The sequence below is a fragment of the Dromiciops gliroides genome, chromosome 5, assembly GCF_019393635.1.
Source record: "Dromiciops gliroides isolate mDroGli1 chromosome 5, mDroGli1.pri, whole genome shotgun sequence".
Classification (NCBI taxonomy): Eukaryota; Metazoa; Chordata; class Mammalia; order Microbiotheria; family Microbiotheriidae; genus Dromiciops; species Dromiciops gliroides.
Window position 1 is genome coordinate 289,894,270 of NC_057865.1, and position 20,524 is coordinate 289,914,793.

The window sequence follows — 20,524 nt, forward strand, 5'->3', positions numbered from 1 at the left end:
CCCCCTTCTCCTTCCCTTGGGGGGTGGCGGCCGGCAGCTGTGGGGCCCTACTCAAGGGGAACACAGCCCCCTGCTCCAATCCTGGCTCCCTTCAAAGCCCGCTGCCTTCTCTCTGGAGCCTGGGGCCCGGCCTGGGGCCCCAAGTCTGAGCTCCTGGAGGGAAGGGGCTGTTTCTATGCTTTCTGTGATTCTCTGGGCTTAGCACAGTGCCCGGTATACAACGAGGGCTTAATAAGTGCTCGCTCACTGACTGACTGTTATTGGCTACCACTGCCTGATGACATCGAGGAAATCCTGTAGGAGGAACAGCCTGGGGCTCAGCCAGGAAGGTGAGACTGATCAGCCCCAGGCCTGCTGGGTGGGCACACTAGGGGCCATGCCCAGCATGAGTCACTAGTGCAGCCACAGCACCCCAGAACCCTCTGGGCAGGCCTGACAGCATTAGGAAGACTTGTCCCCAGCCTGGGATCTTCCCTTGGCTCGGGGCCTGGGTCACTCCTGTGGGGGTGGGGGAAGGAGGCAGCTCGCCCCCTCCAGCCCTAGCCCTGACAGGCCACGGGGGCCAGAGTGAAAGCGGCTTCCCCTCTGTAACATGAGACAAGGTGGCCCCGCTTTGCTCCAAGGCTCCAGAACAGGGCTGCTGGTCCTATCCCACCGGCACCCTCTGCAGGGCCCAGCAGGGGCCCTCGCTCCCAGCCATAACGGATAAATCTGTCAGATGGATGCCCTCCCCCAGGCAGCCTGCCCTGGGGCTTGTGGAGGTGCGGGCAATCTCGCCAAGACTGGGCATCTTGGCCAGCACTAGCAACTTCCTTCTGAGGGCACAGCAGGAAACAATCCGGGGATGCCCAGGGCAGGGCTGTGGGACCTCCCCAGGGTGCGGCCAGGGTGACAACCACCTCCTGCGAGAGCACGTTAGGGTTAGGGTCACAAAAACCTGTTTCCTGGGCGTTCCAGCACCACAGCCCAGGCAGGCGCTACACGTCCAGCCCTGTCCCTGACCAGCCCCCCCTCGTTCCTGGGTCAAAGCATCGGTCGTCTTGAGCGTGGATGCTCCAAATCTGGGCACACACTCACACTGCCCAAGAGTGGGCTCCAAGCCAAGACCAGTCTCTGTCTCCCCAGAGCTCAGGAAACAGAAGGCGCTTAATAAATGCCTGGTGCCAGGGCAATGTCACAGAGGAGTTCAGAGACCAACGGGCAAAGGAAGATGTTGTGGAGGGAGCGTGTAGGGCTCAGGAGTGAGACCTCTGCCACTCATTCCCCTGCACCAAGGAGGAGCCCTCCTCTCTCGGGGTCTCTGTCCAGACTCAGGTCAAACCCAGGCCAGCTCAGCTTCCGGCCCCAGGGGAGGCTTTGTTGGCCGAGTAGCTGAGATGAAGGAGGCCTTGGGCCTCCTCTCGGATCTCCCACCCACGATCACTGAACCAGCCTCAGTGTCCCTAACTGTAAACCAGGGAGCTTCCCATTGCCCCGTCTGGACCCCACAAGGATCCTGGAAGGATGAATGGGGGCATCGGCAGAAGCCCGCTCGAGGTGCACCCCGCCTCCCTGGCACGCGCCCTCCATTCCCTTACCTTGGGCATCGAGTCGTTTGTCGGCATAGACCTTGTAGGTGAAGGCGTGGCGCAGGGCCAGGGAGGCAAAGAACATTTCCACACAGATGATGAAGTCCTGGTAGCCGGCAGCCACAGTGCCCTCCCCGACCGACACCTCGGCTGAGTGGATCTTGGGGATGGCCCCACACTTCTCTAGGATGGCCAGAAGCATACCTGAGGGTAGGGGGACCAAGAAGGCAATGATCAGAGGCTCCAAGAAATCAGCAGCACAAGCAGAGGAGAGGGGAGGTAGGGCCGGGCAACATCTGCATGTGAAGAAGAGCCTGGGGTCTGAAGGGTCTAGGAGCTCAGCAGTGCAAGATGACCCAATGGTACCTTAGGCTGCACTGAGAAGCCCTACCCTTGAGCTAAGCTGGTGGCAGCCCCCAGGCCAGGGGCACTGGGCTCAGCAAGGAAGGGCATGTTTAAAGAGGGATTGATGCAGGATGGGACAGAGCACATGCTGAGGAGGGCGACCGGGCTGGGGAAGGGAGTGGAGACGGACCCAGGGAGGTCGGAAGGTGCCCTGATCATGTCGGGGTGATCCCAGAGGCCTCCTGAGCAGCTCGAGGGCAGCACTGGGCCCACAGGCCTGAAGGGAAGGACGCTGGGCAGCCCACAAAGGCTCCACATGGGAGGGTCCTGGGAAGATTCTCTCCCCCCGCCCTGCCCCAGCAGCCTGTGTACCCCAGGAAGTGGGACTGCCACTGCCTGAGGCCAGAGGGGCCGGGTTCATCCCGGGCACGAGCAGCCGAGGGCCAAGAGAACGTCTGGGCTTCACCACAGCGAAATGCAGGGTCAGTCAAGAAGACAATGCCCACTAAGCCTCCAGAGACCAAGGTCCCCCCACACTCCCTTCTCCAAGCTTCCTTGGACCGAGCTGTGCCCAGAGTTCCACCTGTCCCGGTCAGCTGAGTACCTATGGTGGCCTGGCCGGCTCCTGAGGGACAGACACTCCCATGGGCCGGCGGCTCCGAGCCTGATCACTCACTCATCACGGGACACCACCAGTGCCGTGAGGACGACAAGTGGGCGGCTCAGGAAAGAGCCCGGAGTGAGGCCAGGGAAGACACAGGGCCCCCCAGCCCCAGTAGCTTGCCAAGGTCTTTTTCTGCCCAGCAGGGCGGGTGGCCTGGCGGTCAGCGAGAAGCCTCACCTTGCCAGAAGGAAAGAAAGATGACCGACTTGACCATGAAGAATTTGAGGACGGGGCTATAGGGGCTGAGCAGCTCCCGGGTGGCAAAGTAGAACAGGAAGAGGGCGTAGAGCGCCAGGCTGACTGAGATGTTGTAGATGATCGTCACATAGAGGTAGCCACTGGTCACACTGTGGGGGGGGGGGAGATTGTGAGCGGGCGCTGGCCTGGTGGGGCCCAGTGCCAGGGAGTCCTGGCACCATCCTTTAGGCCCTGGCAGAGGGTGCTGCGTGCTGGGCAGCGGAGGAGTCCCCCCAGTGTGGTGAAATGAAGGTAAGTCTGTATTTCCTACACACACACACACACACACACACACACACACACACACACACGCCAAGGATGCCAGCCTGGGTTCCACACAGCACCAGGGAGAGTCCACACAGGCTGGGGGCAGGGTCAAGGAGGGACTTCCACAAGGAATGACCTCCAGGTCCCACCAGACCCACCCGCCAGGCTTCCTCTCCCCACCTGCCAGGGTCCTTGCTTTGACTCGTGTTCTTATCCCTTCACCTAGGTAACCAGGGTCTATCTGTGGGAATCAGCAGGCAGGGCCCACTGGGGCAGAGTCAGGGGCTTTTTCCGTGAGAGGCATGCGGTCATTTTACTCTGCTTGTCAGCCATGGTCTCTCCTTCCGATCATGCCCAGACAGACAGACAGAGACAGAGACAGACAGACACGTTCTTCCCCACCCAAACCCCAGCCCCTGGCCCCTGCCCCCTGCCAGGGTCATACTCTCAGCTGAGGAAAGCTCACCTCTCCCTCCTCTCCCCACTCCCCCCGGCCCTCAATCCAGCCCCACTGTGGTGGGGGCTACGCCTCCCCCAAAGCATCTGCTTACTCAAAGTCACCGTCCCGGTACTTTCCGAAGGCCTGGAGGATAACTGTGCTGACGGCCATGAGGGGTTTCACCACACAGAACTGCAGGGTGGCCTGGAAGGAACCAGAAAGAAGGTGAGAAAGCAGATAAGCAGGGAGGGGACTGTGGGCAGCCCCAGGGACAGTGGAAGGAGCCCCTGCCTCTTCTCACTGGGCCTCAGGCTCCCCTTGGTGAAGGAAGGGGCTTTACTAGATGGACCCTAATGTCCTCCCTGCTTCCCTGGTGTGTGCCCAGATGCTGCTGCCCTTCGGACGCTGGATGCAGGGCTGTAGGGGAGCAACACCTAGCACTAGCCACACATCTAGAGCCAAGTAGCCGGCTTTCTCTTCCAACACACACTTTTTTTTTTTTTTTGTAAGGCAATTGGGGTTAAGTGACTTGCCCAGGGTTACACAGCTAGTAAGCATTAAGTGTCTGAGGTCAAATTTGAACTCAGGTCCTCCTGAATCCAGGGCCAGTGCTCTATGCACTGCACCACGTAGCTGCCCCACAACAAACACTTCTAGTGTGCCACATCAAGGAGCTCGGCCTCGGGCCTCTCACATCCACATCCCACAACCAATCCTCACAGGATGGTTTCCGGGCCAGCCCACGCCACCCCGCTCAGAGCGGCCTTCTCTGGGCACGTTTAACTTGTAGGTACCCTAGCTCCTAGCACGCCTCCCAGGAGGGCTGCATATGTCTAGATGGGGCCCTCTGGTGACTTCCACAGCCCCAGTAAATGCAGAGAATCCCTTGCTTAGCTCCAAGGATAATTCTCTGCCCTCAGGGTCCATGAGATGAGCACTAATCCAGTGAGGGCGGAGCAAAATAAGGGTTAGGGCCACAGTAGGTATAACCACCACCTTTCCAGAGCGCTGTAAGGTTTGTGACTCGTTTTGTGCACCTTCACTCGTTTGATGCTCACGCCAACCCTGTGAGATACATGCTACTTCTATTCCCATTTCACAGATGGGGAGACAGGCCGAGAGTTGAAGAGGTGAGTGTCTGAAGTCAGAATCTGAACTCTGGTCTTCCTGCCTCCAAGTCTGACACTCTCTCCATCCTATCCACTACCAGGCTGCCTCCACCACAGAATTGAAAGCTGATAGGGACACTGAAAATCTAATCCAACCTCTCTTTATACAGATGAAGAAATGGAAGTCCAGAGAGGGTCCAAGATCACCCAGGGGGGTGATAGAGATATCGATCGGGAACTACACCCATGCCCAGGGCCACTGGCTCCAAGTGACTGGCAGCGGGCAATGGAAACCTTTACACCTCTCTACAGATAAAACTGTGGAGGTGGGGTGGAGAGAGAGGTCGAGAACAAACCCAAATGGGAAATGATGCCCTCCCCCTAAACAGCCAGAGGAGCAGGGCGGGCTGGTGGGTCCTTTCCCCAGGCCTCAATTCCTGGCCTCTGACAAGGTGACCACCTGCCTCTCGAGTCTCACTTCTAAACTTGATTTGCTGCCCTTCTAAGTAGAGCCAACCCTCCAACAATGTCTGAGTTCCTCCCCAGAGCCAGATCTCAGCCGATGCTGACCTCACCCCCTCCCCTGCTTCTCTAAAGTAGACCCCTCCCCATTTATTGCTTGGTCCTAAAGAGACTTGGCAGGTCCTCTCCAGGGGCTGGGCCCCCATTTCTCAGCCGAGCCGCCTCCATTCACATGGGAATATCCCACAACTTCTAATTCTTCAGACACTGGAATTTCATGACTCACAGCACTGGAACTCATGCCATATCACATCACTAGAAAAAAGAATGGTATGAAAAACCAGGCCTAGGTTTCCTTAGAAAGGAAAATTCCTTTCTGAAAATCCATTCCAGGATGTGTGGGGCTGGCCAAGAGCACTAAGCCATTTCCTGAAGGCGACATCTAGCTGCTTTCCTTTTCCTCTTCAGTTCTGGGCCCGCTTTGTGGACCAGCTGCAGGGTCTGTCCAAGAGACATGCGCTGCTCTGACCATCCAATTGCACACCAGCATTGGGACAAAAGGCACTTTTCATCCGCTTGGTTTTTCCTGTGTGGATGAAATTGAGCTCTGGCTTGGTGATGGATTTCACATAGAAGACTCTCCAATGTTGGGAGGCTTTGTGCAATCAGTACCACATACTCAGCCAATGGGGACACCCAGAGCACCTCCTTATCTCTCTTCAATCTGGAATTCACCCTGGCCCCATTTCCTTCAAGAAAGGGTGAGCATGTGTCCCTGTTTTAGGTTTGCTGCTCATCAACTAGAGAGCTGAAAAAAGTTCTGACCTATTTTCCAAAAACTTCTTGTTTTTCAGATGTGCGTGAAGACAGGAAGTCGGAAGAAAGCTTCCAGGCCATGGTGTTCTAGCGGGCACCAATTTATCAATGGCAATGGCAGATTGGCTCTTGCTTGTTGGGATTGTGAACTCTGTGAGGGCAGGGACCATCTGTCTTTTGCCCCTTTTTGTATCCCTGGCCCTTAGTGTAGTGCCTGACACATAGTAGGTGCTTAATCGATGTTGACTGACTGGCTGACCATTTTGTTCCATGAAATCAAATGGTTTTCTATAATACAAACATAAAGATTTGGATCTTGTTCTCTCTACAACTTTTTTTTTTTTTTTTTGGTGAGGCAACTGGGGTTAAGTGACTTGCCCAGGGTCACACAGCTAGTAACTGTCAAGTGTCTGAGGTCAAATTTGAACTCAGGTCCTCCTGAATCCAGGGCTGGTGCTCTATCCATTGCGCCACCTAGCTGCCCCTCTCTCTACAACTTTGAGGCAACTGAGTAATGTAAAGTTGTGTAAACTCTGTAGAAAATCATTTGCCAAAGCCTGCCTATTTCCCTCTCATAGCTCCATCCAGGTTGAGCCCAATAAGAGTGTAGTTCAAAGCTTCTTATTAGACTGTGGGTCACAACCCCATATAGGGTCATAATCAAATGTGGAGGTTGGGATAAATCTGGCAACAGTAAAAGGTCACGTATATATATTTTATATACCTATACACCTGGGGTCAAGGAAAAAGTCCAAGAAGCCCTGGTGTAGACGACCTTGTTGAGATGGTAAAGAAAACACGAGTTAGTGGACCGTCTGGCGACAACCTTTAAAAAAAGTGTAATGAGGTCCATAATTTTTCCAAGCATTCGGTGTCTTGCCTTCTTTCAGGAATCTTAAGGCTCAATCCCTCAAAACGTGGTGCTGTCAGCACCAAACGCCTGTCTCTTTAGAGCCGGGCCTTTCTGAAGGCAGTGGTCCCAGAGTCACTGATGGAGAAGAAAATCCATTACAGAAATCCTGCAGGCATGTCCGAATTTTATTCCGTTAGTCACCCTTCCAGTTTCACTCCTAAGTGCTGCTGAGATGTCCTGATCTCCCACTAAGCTTTCGGTCAATGGGCTCTCCTTCTGTGGTATCTTGCCATTTTATGAAGGGGGACTACTCAACATCTTCTACCATCCTTCTCTGTAAGATCTTCAAGTTAAAAGATGGCGGAGGAAAGGCAGGAAGCTCTTGGAGTTCCTAAAACAATCACTCCAAAAAACTCCAAATAATGCCATAAGACAATTCCTGGAGCAGCAGAACCCACAAAAGGATGGGCTGAGATCATTTTTTCCAGTCAAAGACACCTTAGAAGTTCATCAGGAGGGGGTATTCTGTACCAGGCTGGGAGTGGAGTCCAACCCCATGGTTATGCCAACACAGATCCAGCCCCAGGCAGGCCACGCTAAAGAAATTTACCCCTAGATCTGCTGGTGGGTACTGCAGCACCAGTGTCTTCTGAAACTAAGCTCACAGTCTGGTGAGAGGGGCGAGCAGTTGGCCGGGGGGAGAATACAGGGGTCTCTGCTGGAGATGAGGCAGAATTCAGTCGTTCTACCCTGGCAGGGAACCAGGAAGAAATTTTGAGTGGTGGCAGTCCAGGTGTGGGCGGGACACAGGCTCACTGGAGCCATTAACCCAACGAAACAAACTTTTGTTTCCTGGCTGGATAGCAAGTAGGCTTGGGGTTATTTACAGACCAGAGCACAGGCCAGATGAGGGAAGAACCTGCCCCTCCTTAAATCATACCACCTTGGACCCCCTGAAGCTTGGGACAGGGCAGCCTAAAGCAGTGCCCCACTGTAAGAAGGAGTTAAAAGGTCTTCAAGTTAAATTCTAGTCTGAACTGGTGTCGCCCTAGCTACTCCCCCTCTGGCTGGCAAGGGGGTCAAGCATTTCATAGCTGCGGTAGTTTGATCAGTTTACACGGACTAAGCTTCCTTGAGAACTAGTGATAGTCTGTGTCCATATATATTCTTTTATCCATTTGACATTGGGAGGCACCAAGAGCCTGTTTAATAGTTTAGACTGGGATTGTCTCAATTATCTGAAATAGCTTCTTCTCATTTCATTATTGATTTCTTTTTTTTTTTTGCAGGGCAGTGGGGGTTAAGTGTCATTATTGATTTCAATCTTTGTTCTAACCAACTGACTGCACAGACAACTGATGCGGAAATAATTTCCACATCAACACCCAGAAGTTTCTTGTTAACATCTTAGAAATGACATTGTGTGTATGTTATTTGGAACTAATCATGTCTAATGCCTCCCAAATATTTTTTTGAAGAAAGCATTCTTCGTTTTTGTTTTTTGTTTGTTTTTTTTGGCAGGGCAACGAGGGTTAAGTGACTTGCCCAGGGTCACACAGCTAGTAATTGTTAAGTGTCTGAGGCCAGATTTGAACTCAGGTACTCCTGACTCCAGGGCTAGTGCTCTATACACTGCACCACCTAGCTGCCCCCTGAAGAAAGCATTCTTAATAGATAGAGGGGAGGTTCCTGGATTGTCTACAAATTTTTGGCCTCATTTGTGATATTTTCCAACATTTTTCTTAAAGCCATCTTCCCTTTTGCTTGCTATTGCCCTGAAGTCACCAAATATTTAAAATACACGTCATTTTAATTTGGGTGGGTCATAAATTGGGTTGTAAACGAGTTATCTGTAGATTTTTCCACCTCTAACCTCTTAGTGAGACGCTGTAGTTATGTTTATCCTGATCTTTTCACAAATAGTCCTTTAAGCCCCACAAGAAGATCTAAGCAAGTATCTCACAAAAGAATGTCTTTTACTGCCTTTGGATGAAGGATGGAACCAGCTCCCTCATGATCTCTCCCTGGAGAATCTGGGAGTGTCCCCTGCACTGAGTGAAAATTTCCAAAAGGAGCCGGGTAGGACAGTGGGTGGAACACTGGGCCCACAATCAGGAAGATCTGAGTTCAAAGCCAGCTTCAGACACAAGGCACTTAACTTGCTTGCCTCATTTTTCTCAGTTGTTAAAGGAGAATAGTAAGAGGGCCCGCCTCTCAGGGCTTTGGTTGAGGATCAAATACCATAGCACAGTGCCTGGCACGTACACAGCAAGTACTTAATAAATGATTCTCTACTTCCTTGTCATTTGCTTTCCTTCCCCTTATACAGGGATTCTCCAGACTGCCATGGTGGGGTGGGGGGAGATGGAGATCCAAGACGCAGGAAGGGACATCGACCTCAGCCCTGGTTCTGCCCACAGGCCACTAGACAAGGATCTCACCAACAATTCTAAAATCATGGCACAAGTGGAAAGGGGCCACATGATGTGTCCAAGAATTCAGCCCCTGATGCCCTGACCACTGGTGAGGGACCCCTCTGAGCCGAGTCAGGAGGGTGTTTGGAAAACTGACGGCGTGCCCCTGATGAAGGCTCTCTGGCACAGCAGATGCCTGGTCCGCTGACATGCTCTTCCACTACCATCTCCTCATCCCACCGAAGCTTCAGATCAGGGTCTGTGTCGCCCCTTCTGATTACTGGCCTGTAACGCTCATCAGAGCTACTACAACTTGACTCAAGTAGGTATAAATGTCTCAGACTTTTGCATCAACCCCAAAAACACATCCCCGATTAGAAGAAAACATCATGAAACAAAGCCACTGCTGACAGCTTTCTAAGCATTCTGGGATAGCGGTCTGCCGTACCAAATGGTGCTGGGGCTGGCAGGGATTACAGGGACTGTAAAGTATTTGGCGCTGCATACAGGGCCCAGAGACCAGCCCCAGACTGACAGGCAGCTGATGGGTTCTGACCCACCGTGTGCCAGGAGGGCATGGCCAGTGCCCTCTGGGACGGTGGTCCTTGACCAAAGACAGTCCGTTTTCCTTAGATCTGCCCTGGTTGGATGCTGCCCGCTGCTGTGATATCCACCAAGAGCACAGTTAGTAAAGTAAGGATCAATCTCATTAGTCACAAGTGACTGGTTCAAGTCCCATGTTGGGCACACTACTCTGAGGTGAGGGGCCATCATTAGAAAGGAGCCAGGCCCCCTGGATTCTGGTTGGCTAAGGCCCAGGGCCTATCGGGTGTTGTGCTGAAGAGAACCCACAGGGCTCTGCGGGGCTCACACTTAGAAGTGGACAGGGGGGGCAGCTAGGTGGCACAGTGGATAAAGCACTGGCCTTGGATTCAGGATGTGAGTTCAAACCCAACCTCAGACACTTGACACTAGCTGTGTGACCCTAGGCAAGTCACTTAACCCTCATTGCCCTGCAATAAACAAACAAATAAATAAATGAAAGAAGTGGAAAGGGGACATGGCAGGGGAGGGGAGGTACAATGGGGAAAGGACCAGGCGATCTAACCAAACTGGCTTCAAGGTTAAAGTAAGTCCTTTCGCCTGTCTCAGCCATCCCATTTTGATTGTGTGTGGCAATTGGGGTTAAATGACTTGCCCAGGGTCACACAGCTAGTAAGTGTCAAGTGTCTGAGGCTGGAACAGCCATCCCATTTTAAAGGACTTCAGACCCTGACAGGGCAGGAAGGGAAATGCCTGTAATCAGGTGACACAGCTGGTGAGCACAAGACAAAATTAAAACCAAAAACCCGAGTCACGAGGCAAAGATAGGAGCTTATCCTTTTGATCTGGGGACTGTTTAGACTTTCCCTGAAAGTTGAGTGGTGGAATCTTGAAGGAAGCAGGGCAGCGAGCATGAGGATGGAGAGAGATACAGGACTGGCGTCCTCCTCCCCGGGGTCAGAACCGCCCCACCCCAGCCATCCCCAGCCCCCCTCGGCCACCTTTCCAAGGCCAAGCTGCCGCTGGCTTCTGGGCTTGCCCTGCTTCTCCTGCTGGGGCTGAGGGGGCCAAAGACGATGCTGGGACAGGACTGAGACAGGCTTGGAGTCCAGGCCCAGCTCACCCCCTCAGGCAAGACCAAGGCCGAGCTGCCCAGTGAGCCAAGTGTCAGCTCCGCGGGTGGATTCTTGGGGAGCCTCGAGGAGACGGGAGAATGGGTGTCTGCCAGGACCCCAGCTGTGAGATGAGGAGTAGGAGTCTGGATGACCCGCACCGGATCTGCCTCGTCAGGCCCCTCACACCAACCACAACCCAAAGGCCTCCTGACCTCCGGGCTCGGCTTGCCGGGCTCAGCTGAGGGAAAGCATCCACGAGTTTAACAATGCTCCACCCCACGCACTGAAGCCCAGACACAATGACTAAGCGTCTGGGGCTGGTTCCTCCTCCACAAGGGCCTCATCGGGGACACTTAGGGTGCTGGTTCCTGCATCGATTTCCAAGCACTCCCAGCGTGGACTCACACTTCCCTAATGAGATGGTGAATGGTACCCAGGGGCCTATGGTGACACATATTTAGAAAGGAAATGAGAAGAGACAGGTCTCTGGGTCGCCCTTCCACTGAGGCCTAGGGGTGTGTGGCTACCTTGGAATCCTGCCCTTCTCCTCCCTTGGAGAAGTCTGGGTCAGGAGTCAGAGGACCTGGTCCGGATAACACTAGCTGAGTGACCTTGGACAGATCTCCTCTCCTCCATGGGCCTGCCTCTGTTTTCTCATCTGTCCCTGCCCGCACTCAAGTCTCTGCTCCCCCAGGTCTTTCAGTTCCCAAATCCTCTGCCTCAATAGCCCTGGTAATGAGACACCTCGCTGGTCCATGAACCTGGTGCCCACTGCCCAGGGAGGTGCCCACTGCACAGGGAGGTGGCCCTTGGGCTCATACCTGTTTGCAGAACCTGAGGAAGCCAATCGAGTACGTCTTCCCCCAGAGGCAGCAGGTACCGTACATGCAGCTTGACCTAAAGGAGAGACAAGTAAGTGGGCAGAAAACCAGAACCCCCCAATGGTGGGAGGTAAGGGATGGGTGGGGTGACTGGGTTGGGGAGCACCGCCGAGGCTGTCCAAATGAAGGCCCTAAGATAACAATGCTTGGCTTTGGGTGGTACTTTCCCTTAGCCCCTTAGACTGGTCAGCCTAACGAGGAGGGCAGAGGGGAGGTAACAAGGACTCCAGGGAGGGAGAGAAGTAGACATGCTACAGAAGAGACCCCAGGGAACACGGGCTCAAAGGGAAAAAGACTCAGGGCCAAAGAGAGGGCAGAGAACCTCTGTCCATTAATGGGCACAGGGCTGGCCAGGTCAGGGACTGAGGCTGTTTCACCCGCTGAATGAATGTGGGGGTTCTCACAAACTCCCTGAGCACAAGGCAGGCTCCATCTTCTCCTCTCCTGCCCCTGCGGCCTGGGCACCTGACCTCTGCACACGTGGCACCACGAGAGCTGCACAGAGGCCAGGCACCACAAGAGGTGGAGAGATGGGCCAGAATAAGCAGCACCCCTCACGTGGAGCTTTGGCCGGGGTGGACACAACGTGTGCTAACCAGGAGGAAAACTGAGGCAGGGAGGCCTTGTCCACTCCTGAGATGGTCAGGCCCAGGGGAACAAAGAGACAGAGTTTGGGGGAGAGGGGCAGAGCCGCCAAGGGCAGCGGGCCTCCAGGGAAGGCCAGATACTCACTCAATGGATCTTCCTCGGATCTCTGACATAATGGCACTCTCTCCTCCAAGGTATTCATAGCAGAGACTCAGAAAGTTGTAGATGACAAAAGCTGTGGAGAAAAGACCCAAGAGGCCACACATCAACTTCTGAAAGACAACCGAGATGGCAGCAGCTTCACTGCCCCATGGACTCAATGCCCAGAGCTGGGCACAGCAAGTGACACCGGCTTGTCCAAAGCGAGCACCCCCACCACATGGGCACAGAATACGAGGGAGAATAGCAGTGACGGTGCAGAGATCTGCTGCCCACCCTGCACTGGCACAAATGGGGTCTGGGGCAGTCCTAAGAACGAGGACCTCCCCCCATCCCATCGCATCGTCTGCACCAGCCACAGAGGCTCCAAGGACAATGCTAGACATACTCAGAGGAAGACGGCATGATGGAGGACAGGAGACGGGACTGATGAGGCGAGGCAGAGTCAAGGGGAGGAGGGTGTGGAAGGGATGCTGGACTCAGACCAGGGTTCTGGTCCTGGTTCCACAACCATGTATGTATGCCCCTATCCAGGGGCAGGTCCCTCCACCCCCAGAAGCCCAGTTTTCTCAGCAAACCCAGCACTACTTCCTCCCTGGAGCCACTGAGAGAAGAGGCTTCTTCGTGTCCAGTACAAGGGAGCTATCGATTGTTTCACTTGACCATCCGTGTTTCTAATGGAGGTTCTCAACAGGGGAGGGGTGTGAGGGAGAAAACATGGCCCTGAAAATCCCAAATCTGAACTCTGAAGAAATCATATTGATACTAGTTCTCAGGAACAGGAAGGGACGTGAATGGCACCGAGATACAGTGACAGGGAGAGACCCAGAGGAAATGCCCACCTGCCCATCACAGTCAGGGGAAGACACAAGGCCGGCAGGTGCCAGCCTCATCACATGGAGGGTGATGACCAGCAGAGGCCAGGAAACCAGCAAGAGTCCCTTTCAGAGATTCACGGACAAGGGGAACAAGGGCAAAGCTGTGTGGAGTGAGGATGACAACTGACCGACCAGCTGGTGACGGCGGCACAGAGGGAAACAAGCTCACAGTCTAGTGTAAGAGACAAAAACCACGTACGTTCTGGACACAAGGTCACGTGGGAGGGAGGCCACGGGCAGCTGGGGGATCAGAGAGGCTTCATACAATGGGGGAGGCTTCTATGAGGTGGGAGGGACAAGGGGGGCATTCCTGGCAGAGCGTATGGCGTCTGGAATGTCGCCTATGAGGAACAGGATGGAAGAGTGTGGGCGAGGGAGGCTAGAAAGCCAGGATGGGACGAGGGGGCAAAGGACTCTCCAAGCTGATCCCAGGCCCCTTGGGAAACGCAACTATTTCAACACAGTTGGTTTCCTTTGTATTTTTGCTTTTAAAAACATGATTTGGAAGAGGATCCAAGGGTTTCACCAACTACCCAAGAGGGCCAGGACACGCAAAAGGTCAGAGCCCCCGGACAGGAGGCAAGAGGAGGTCCCTGGAGTTGGCCGAGTAGGGGAGGAAGGTGGGCACATCTGCCCTTAAGGACCATCACTCGGGTGGCTTTGGAGGGTGGACAGCAGCCGTGGTGCATCAGCCTCCAGGACCTGTGCTCATGGGGGAGGGAAAGCCGCACCCCTCTTATCACTCACTCATTATTAGAGAAGGGACTGGCAGAACGCCCCAAGCTTGGTCTTTGGGTGGACCGGCTTCCCAAGCCTCCAGCAATCTAAATTCAGACACTGCCCAGCTGGGAGAGACCCTCAGTTACTCGACCCTACGTGGGGTCCAATACAAAGCTCCGCTCCGGAGGAGCGCCGAGAACAGGGCAAAAGGTGGCAGGACTGGCGGCTTCCTTGGTCTAGATGTCACCCTTCTAACAATTCAGTGGAGATGGCCCTGCTCTGTTCTGGGCCGCCCACTAGCTACGCTTCTCCCTGCAGAAGCCTGGGACTGAGCCCACTGGGGACAGCCCGAGGCTCTCTCACAGGGGTCCCACCTCTGTCAGTTGGGCTCAAGAAGAGTCTTCTGCTGACCCCCTAGTGGCAGGAGCTCTTGGATACCGGCAGGGGCCCGAGAATGAGGCAGACCCAGGGGCAAATTGGGAAGTCTGTCCACACCCTGCCCTGTTGGCTGGGGCAGCCGTCTCCAGCGTACACACAACAAAGCTGGTCCAGGAAGGGTGAGAGGCCACAGTCAAATGAGGAAACAAGAATTCTGCCCTCAGCGAGGCTGTTTAACTAGATTTAAAATAGAGTTGTGACTGCAAACAGCTGAGGGATCATCTCCCACGCGCCCTGGCTTTTTTTTTTTGTTTTTGGTTTTGTTTTGGGTTTTTTTTGGTTTTTTGTAGGCAGTGGGGGTTAAGTGACTTGCCCAGGGTCACACAGCTAGTAAGTGTCAAGTGTCTGAGGCCGGATTTGAACTCAGGTCCTCCTGACTCCAGGGCTGGTACCTTAACCACTGCGCCATCTAGCTGCCCCGCGCCCTGGCTTTTAAGGACAGTCTGAGAGGCAGAGCCTCGGTCTTGAGGCAGGAGGCAGAGGAAAGCCGTGGCTTGCCTTCCAAGGCCATGCCCCCGATGCCCCTGTGCCCCCTCCCCTGCCACTCACTACCCGCCCTCAAGCCCAGGTGAAGGGTGGTTCCAGTGCCCCCTCCCAGAAACCAAGGACAGAAAGAGGGCACAGACACCCACTAAGGAACTCTCGTAGCTTCTCCCGTAACCTATTCCTGAATAATCATAGCAAGGAAAGAGCCTCCAGAATTCTCAGGCCTCTGACCTGAGATGCCCCCAAAGTGGGGGTGAGGCGCCCCGCCTTCTGACCTGCTCGGCTCAGCTTCTTCCTCCCAGGGCCCAGGGCCGGCCCTCTGTCTCCTCCGGCTCCCTCCCCTCTCACTGCTATGCCCAGTGCTGAGAACAGCACTTGGAAGAAGGCAAGAGCTTACACGGAATACCGCTGGACCTGGATGGCCGGACATCCGTCAGCGCTAATGAAATGCTGCCTGAGACACACAGTCGCTGAGAGGCCTTGAACAAGTCACTTAACTTTCTGGGCCTTAGTTTCCTCCCCTGGACCTAGGATCCTAGGACCCCTCTCTGTGCCTCAGTTTCTTCATCTGTAAAATGGGGGGCTGGGTTGGATGGCCTGTGAGGCTCCCGCTGGCTTGGCCTGTGACCCCTCACATCTGCCACGCTTCCCTTCAGCTCAGGGGCCGTTTCCTCACTGGGGTCACTCAGCCTATCCAGTCTTCTTCCAGGATCATGGCTGTCCTGGGCAGTCGCAGGCCAGACATGAAGGGTCATGGCCGGGCGGCGGACACCGCACTCCCCTGTGCTGGTTCATTTCCTGGGCCTCTCTCCCTCTCCTTCTCTCCACTCTCGTGCCCCCCTCAGTGGATGCTAACGAAGCCAGCCAGGAAGCTGGCCTTGGCCAGAGCAAGGCCTGGAGGAGGAGTGGGAGGGGCATACCCTCCGGATGAGCAAACCCCTCCTTGATGTCAGAGCTAGAGGCTCTGCCAAAGGCCTCCTGGGGCCTGGGGCTGCGGGCTCTGGGGGCCATGGCTCTGCATCGGGAATCCCAGGCCCGGCCTCGAAGCCCGGCTCATTCTGGCTGGGTGAGCAACCTCAGCATTCTCCGTCACCATTCCCTAGTCTGTAAAAGGAAGGGCCACACCCCTGGGGCCTGGGATCACCCAAGGTTCCTTTCAAGGAAAGGAGATAATTCCCTCTTGGGGATCCATACCTGGGTCAGGGGAGTGGACTACATGACCTCCTCTGCTGACCTGAGCCCTCCCATTCCTTGCATAGCTCAGCCCCTGTGGGCTATCACAAACCTACTCCACTACAAGTCTGGGACCTCCCCGTGTGCACTTTGATGGAAATCTGGCAAATAACAAGCCTAGAGAGAAGGAAAATGAAAATAAACCCAGAGAAGCCCCGAAATCCATGACAGCTTAACTCTCTTCCTCTTCCATAAAGTATAGGACACCCCCCGCCCCCTTCCACCCCTCCCACCCCCAGCCCTTCCCAGAAGTCAGGGGAGGGCAAAATGAGAGAAGTAAAGAAGCACCGTGAGAATCACCCTCCCCTCCAGAAACACACACATGGACACAGACACACAGACACGGACACAGACAGATATATACACACATACACACACACACACACACACACAGATACACACATGCACACACGCACACGTGCCCCATTCTCCAGCTTCAAGAAGGCACAGCTGCCTCTGAACACCTGGCCGGCCAACAAGGCACCAAAAGAGAGCTGAAGAAAAGCCAGCCCAGGTGCTCAAAAAGGTAAGACAGGAAGTGGGAGCCACTGAGGAGAGACACCAAGAGCCGGTGGGTGACCTTTCAGGCGGCCCGACCCCCCAGCAGATGTTCTGATGTTTGCAAACACCCTCTGAGAAAGGGAGGGGAGAATGACGTTGCCAGGAGACGAGATTCCCCGGCCACAGACTTCCTGCTCGGCTCTGACAGGCAGGCGCTGTGGGGGAAGGCAGCAGGAGGGGAACAAAGCTGGCCTGTGGGGCCAGGAAGGGCCAGCCCACCATCTGCCACCACCTCTGGGGCTTTGTCCAAGGGCTTAGGAAGCTGCCCAGCCCCTGGGCCAGAGAGGGCTAGCCAGGACCCCTTGCCCCCCTTCTATTCTGCGGGAGGCCCCATCCCCGGGCCAAGGCAAACAGAGGAGCTGTCCTGGGGAGCTACCCCAGGAGCACACTGGGCCCTTTGCTGCCCTCCCCAGGAGCCAGTCCTGGTGCAGCCTCAGACCTGGGAGGCCCCGGTGGCTTCCCCTGGGACTCCAGATGCTGAGCTGACTCCACTGAGAGGGAGAGTTCCTGAGGGGCCCGCTGGGCTCCTGCCCTGGCAGAGCATGTGCTCGTCTCGTGCCGCCTCAGTTTCCTTATCAATGGGGGTGGAGTGGGGGCTTCCTGGCAGCACGTAGGGCATGGGAAGAGGCTGGTGCTTCTAGGAAAAGGCGCTATTTCTTCCCCCATGGGCCTGATGGTCAGGGTGGTGGACAGAGCAGAGAGAGCCCTGGGCTCGCGCTTCCAGGCCCAGTCACCACATGGCCACAGACAAACCCCAGCTGCACCAAGCCTCAGCTTCTCCATCTGTAAGTGGGGGCAGGAGTGGACTGCAGCAGGGCAATACTCCACCAACGGGGAGCACGGCAGCCTCTTCTGGGGGCCATGCTCCAGACTGGAGAGAGGGAACAGAAGGAGCTCTGGCCACCTGGCCCCTTGGGCAGCTCAGCGTGCCCGCAAGTGGGCCTGGGAGGGCAACAAAGCAATGAGGACGGGCTACAGGTATGGTGGGGATGTCTGCCCACTTACGTGCTGTCCCCATCCCCCATCAGGATGGGGCCAGAGAAAGTCTGTTGGGGGCAGCTGCCCTGGGTGGGAAGAGGCTTGGGAGCTTCTGCCCCAACTCTGCTCATTGGCACTAAAGGGCGCTTCCCATTCCCCAGTCTATACAAGGGGAAGTATGCCTGGGCACACCCCCAGCTCAGCGAATGACGCACCCCTGAGACCTGCCTTTGAGCCAACCATGACCTAGGGACACTGAGGCTGGGTGTGCCTACCCCAACATTAAGCAAAGCCTAAAGCTCGGGGGCTTCATGGGCAACAGCAGCAGTGGATGCCTGAGAGAAGCAGGCACCACCTGGCATCGAGGCTCCCCAGACCAGGGGCAACGCCCCCTCCCCTGGCGCCCAGGGCCTTACCCTCGTAGCAGTCGCGTACAGTGCCAAAGTAGACGTAGTACTGGTCATTGGTGAAGAAGAGGAGGCTGAGCCAGGAGTCGAAGGCATAGATGGGCACAATGAAGAGGATGCGGACGATGTAGCGCTGCTCATTGGGGCAGCTGTAGCAGCGCAGGTGTCTGTAGATCTGCGGACAGAGTCAGGAATGGCACCATGAGCCTGGGGGAGGGGGCGCAGGGCCTGCCTCCCCCCCCTCCCCCCGCCCCGGGCCTCCAAGAGACCGTGGGAATCTGGAGGTCACTGGACAAAGGGGGAGGCACAAGGCCAGGACACATGCCCAATCACCACATGAGCCCAGACACGACCATCGTCGGCCTCAGTTTCCCCTTTCAGCACAGGGTTCAAAGCCCAGCTCCAGCAGTTACTGGCACCTCCTGCAGCTTCTGCTGCTCCAAGTATAACATGGGAAAATTCCTGCCATGCCCAAGTCACTGATTGCCTTTGTAGTGGGCATCAGCACTGGCTCTGGTCAGTGAAAGGACTCCCCGCCCCCATCAGGCTTCCTGGGCTATTGGGAAGTTAAAGACTAACAGGAAGTGGGCTGGAACATGAGCCTGCTCCCCCAGCCCAGGGGGGCCCCCCAGACAGGCAGCCCATGGAGTTGGACAGGAGGCCACCAACAGGTCTAACAATCCAGCCTCCGTCTGCTGGGGCCGGGGATTAGGGAAGTCAATGAAATCTGGAGGGGCCAGGGTGTCCAGAGGCCCCGCAGGGAGAGAGGCCATGGCGCTGAGGCTCACCTGGTGGCCAGTGATGAGCAGAGCCGTCCACACAAAGAAGCCGGAGATGGCCTGAGCGGCCGTGGTCATCAGGAAGATGGGCTGCTCCACAGCGGTTGGGCTGCCCTCGGGGATCCAGGAGAAGCTGGGGGGCGCGGCTGTGGTGGGCGGGGAGGCCGGCTCGGGGGCCAGCACAGCCTGGGTCACCATCATGGTGCTTCTCAGCGACGGCTTCCCTTAGGGAAGCCCTGGGAGCGGGAAGCGACCCTGGAGGGGGAGGAAAGCAGCCCGGTATGAGGTCAGGGGTCCTCCTCCTCGATCAAGCGATAAACAGGCCAGAAGCCCCCAATGCGCCAGGTTAAAGACAGGCCCTACCCTCAAGGACCTTACAATCTAAAGGAGGGAGACAAGGAACAAACACTTAGGAAATGATTAACAGTGGGAGCACAGTGCAATTAAGAGGGATGGGGGGAAGCTAGGTGGCACTATAGTAGATAAAGCACCGGTCCTGGATTCAGGAGGACACTTGACATGTACTAGTTGTGTGACCCTGGGCAAGTCACTTAACCCTCATTGCCCCACCAAAAAAACCCCCAAAACAAAAAAACAGAGGGATGGGGGAAGACTTCCAGGAGGAAGGAGGATTTTACTTGGGACTCAATGGAAGCCAGGAAGGTCAGTCATCAGAGTGGAGGAAGGAGGGTGTTCCAGGCCTGCGGGCCAGCCAGAGAGAATGCCCCAAGCCAGAGATGGAGGGCCTTGTTCAAGGACCAGCCAGGGGGCCGTCATCACTGAACAGAAGAGTATGTGCCAGGGAGTAAGGCAGAAGAAGGCTGGATGGGGATGGGGAGGCGGGCACCAGGTGATAAAAAGTTCCAAATAAATGCCCTTCTGAACACCAGCAGAGGGGCAACCATCTGCCTGCCTAGTACCCAGGCCTCAGGTACTCGTATCCATTCAGCTGGGCTGTAGTGGCCCATACCCTTCCTCAGCAAAATGACTTGATCTTTAGAGTTGTCATCATGAGAGTCCCCTGTCTTGTTCTCCGGCCTTTCCACCGATTTCTACAGAAACTAACACTACCCCACCATATGTACATATGTATGCGTGCACGCACACACACACACACACACACACACACACCCATGGTGAATCTTGTTTCAGTTATATAAATGCAGTTATAGAATGCTTGTGTCCATTTCACAGATGGGGAAACTGAGGCTCTGAAAAGCAACAGCCACATGTGCCATAGCTGGGACTCCAAGTCTGATGCCCCCTCTACTGTATCTGGGGCCTCTCATGGGGTATGTCCCTCTAACTCAGGAGAGGGTGGGACAGACCAATAGGTCTCATGGCCACTTTTGAGACTGGGCCTGCCGGAACCTCTCTCTAAACTCCCAGAACACGTGTGCCCCATTCCCATGGGTCGGGGCTCGCTGCTGCCACCTGTTGGCATCTGTTGTAAGTGCCACCCTCCCAAGCTGAATTAATTCCTCCACCTGCTGTCGGGAAATGTCAACGACAGTACCACCAAGTGCTTCGATGTGTACCTACCACTCTGGTAGAAACGGCTAAGGTCTCTTCCAGTTCTTAATC

At 55.4% G+C, this 20,524-nt stretch overlaps 1 protein-coding gene across 2 annotated transcripts in view; it reads right to left on the minus strand.

Annotated features, from left to right (window-relative positions):
* The window catches only part of TMEM184B (transmembrane protein 184B), a 46,769-nt gene that overhangs the window by 3,655 nt on the left and 22,590 nt on the right, over positions 1–20,524 (minus strand). For both annotated transcript variants that reach the window (XM_043965871.1, XM_043965870.1), the window contains exons 2-8: positions 18,950–19,195; positions 18,171–18,336; positions 12,446–12,536; positions 11,654–11,729; positions 3,633–3,724; positions 2,755–2,924; positions 1,578–1,772 (exon numbers count right to left, since the gene is read on the minus strand). In XM_043965871.1, the coding sequence (XP_043821806.1) occupies positions 1,578–1,772; positions 2,755–2,924; positions 3,633–3,724; positions 11,654–11,729; positions 12,446–12,536; positions 18,171–18,336; positions 18,950–19,141 (982 nt within the window). In that variant the 5' untranslated portion in view covers positions 19,142–19,195. The remainder of the gene's footprint in view (positions 1–1,577; positions 1,773–2,754; positions 2,925–3,632; positions 3,725–11,653; positions 11,730–12,445; positions 12,537–18,170; positions 18,337–18,949; positions 19,196–20,524) is intronic.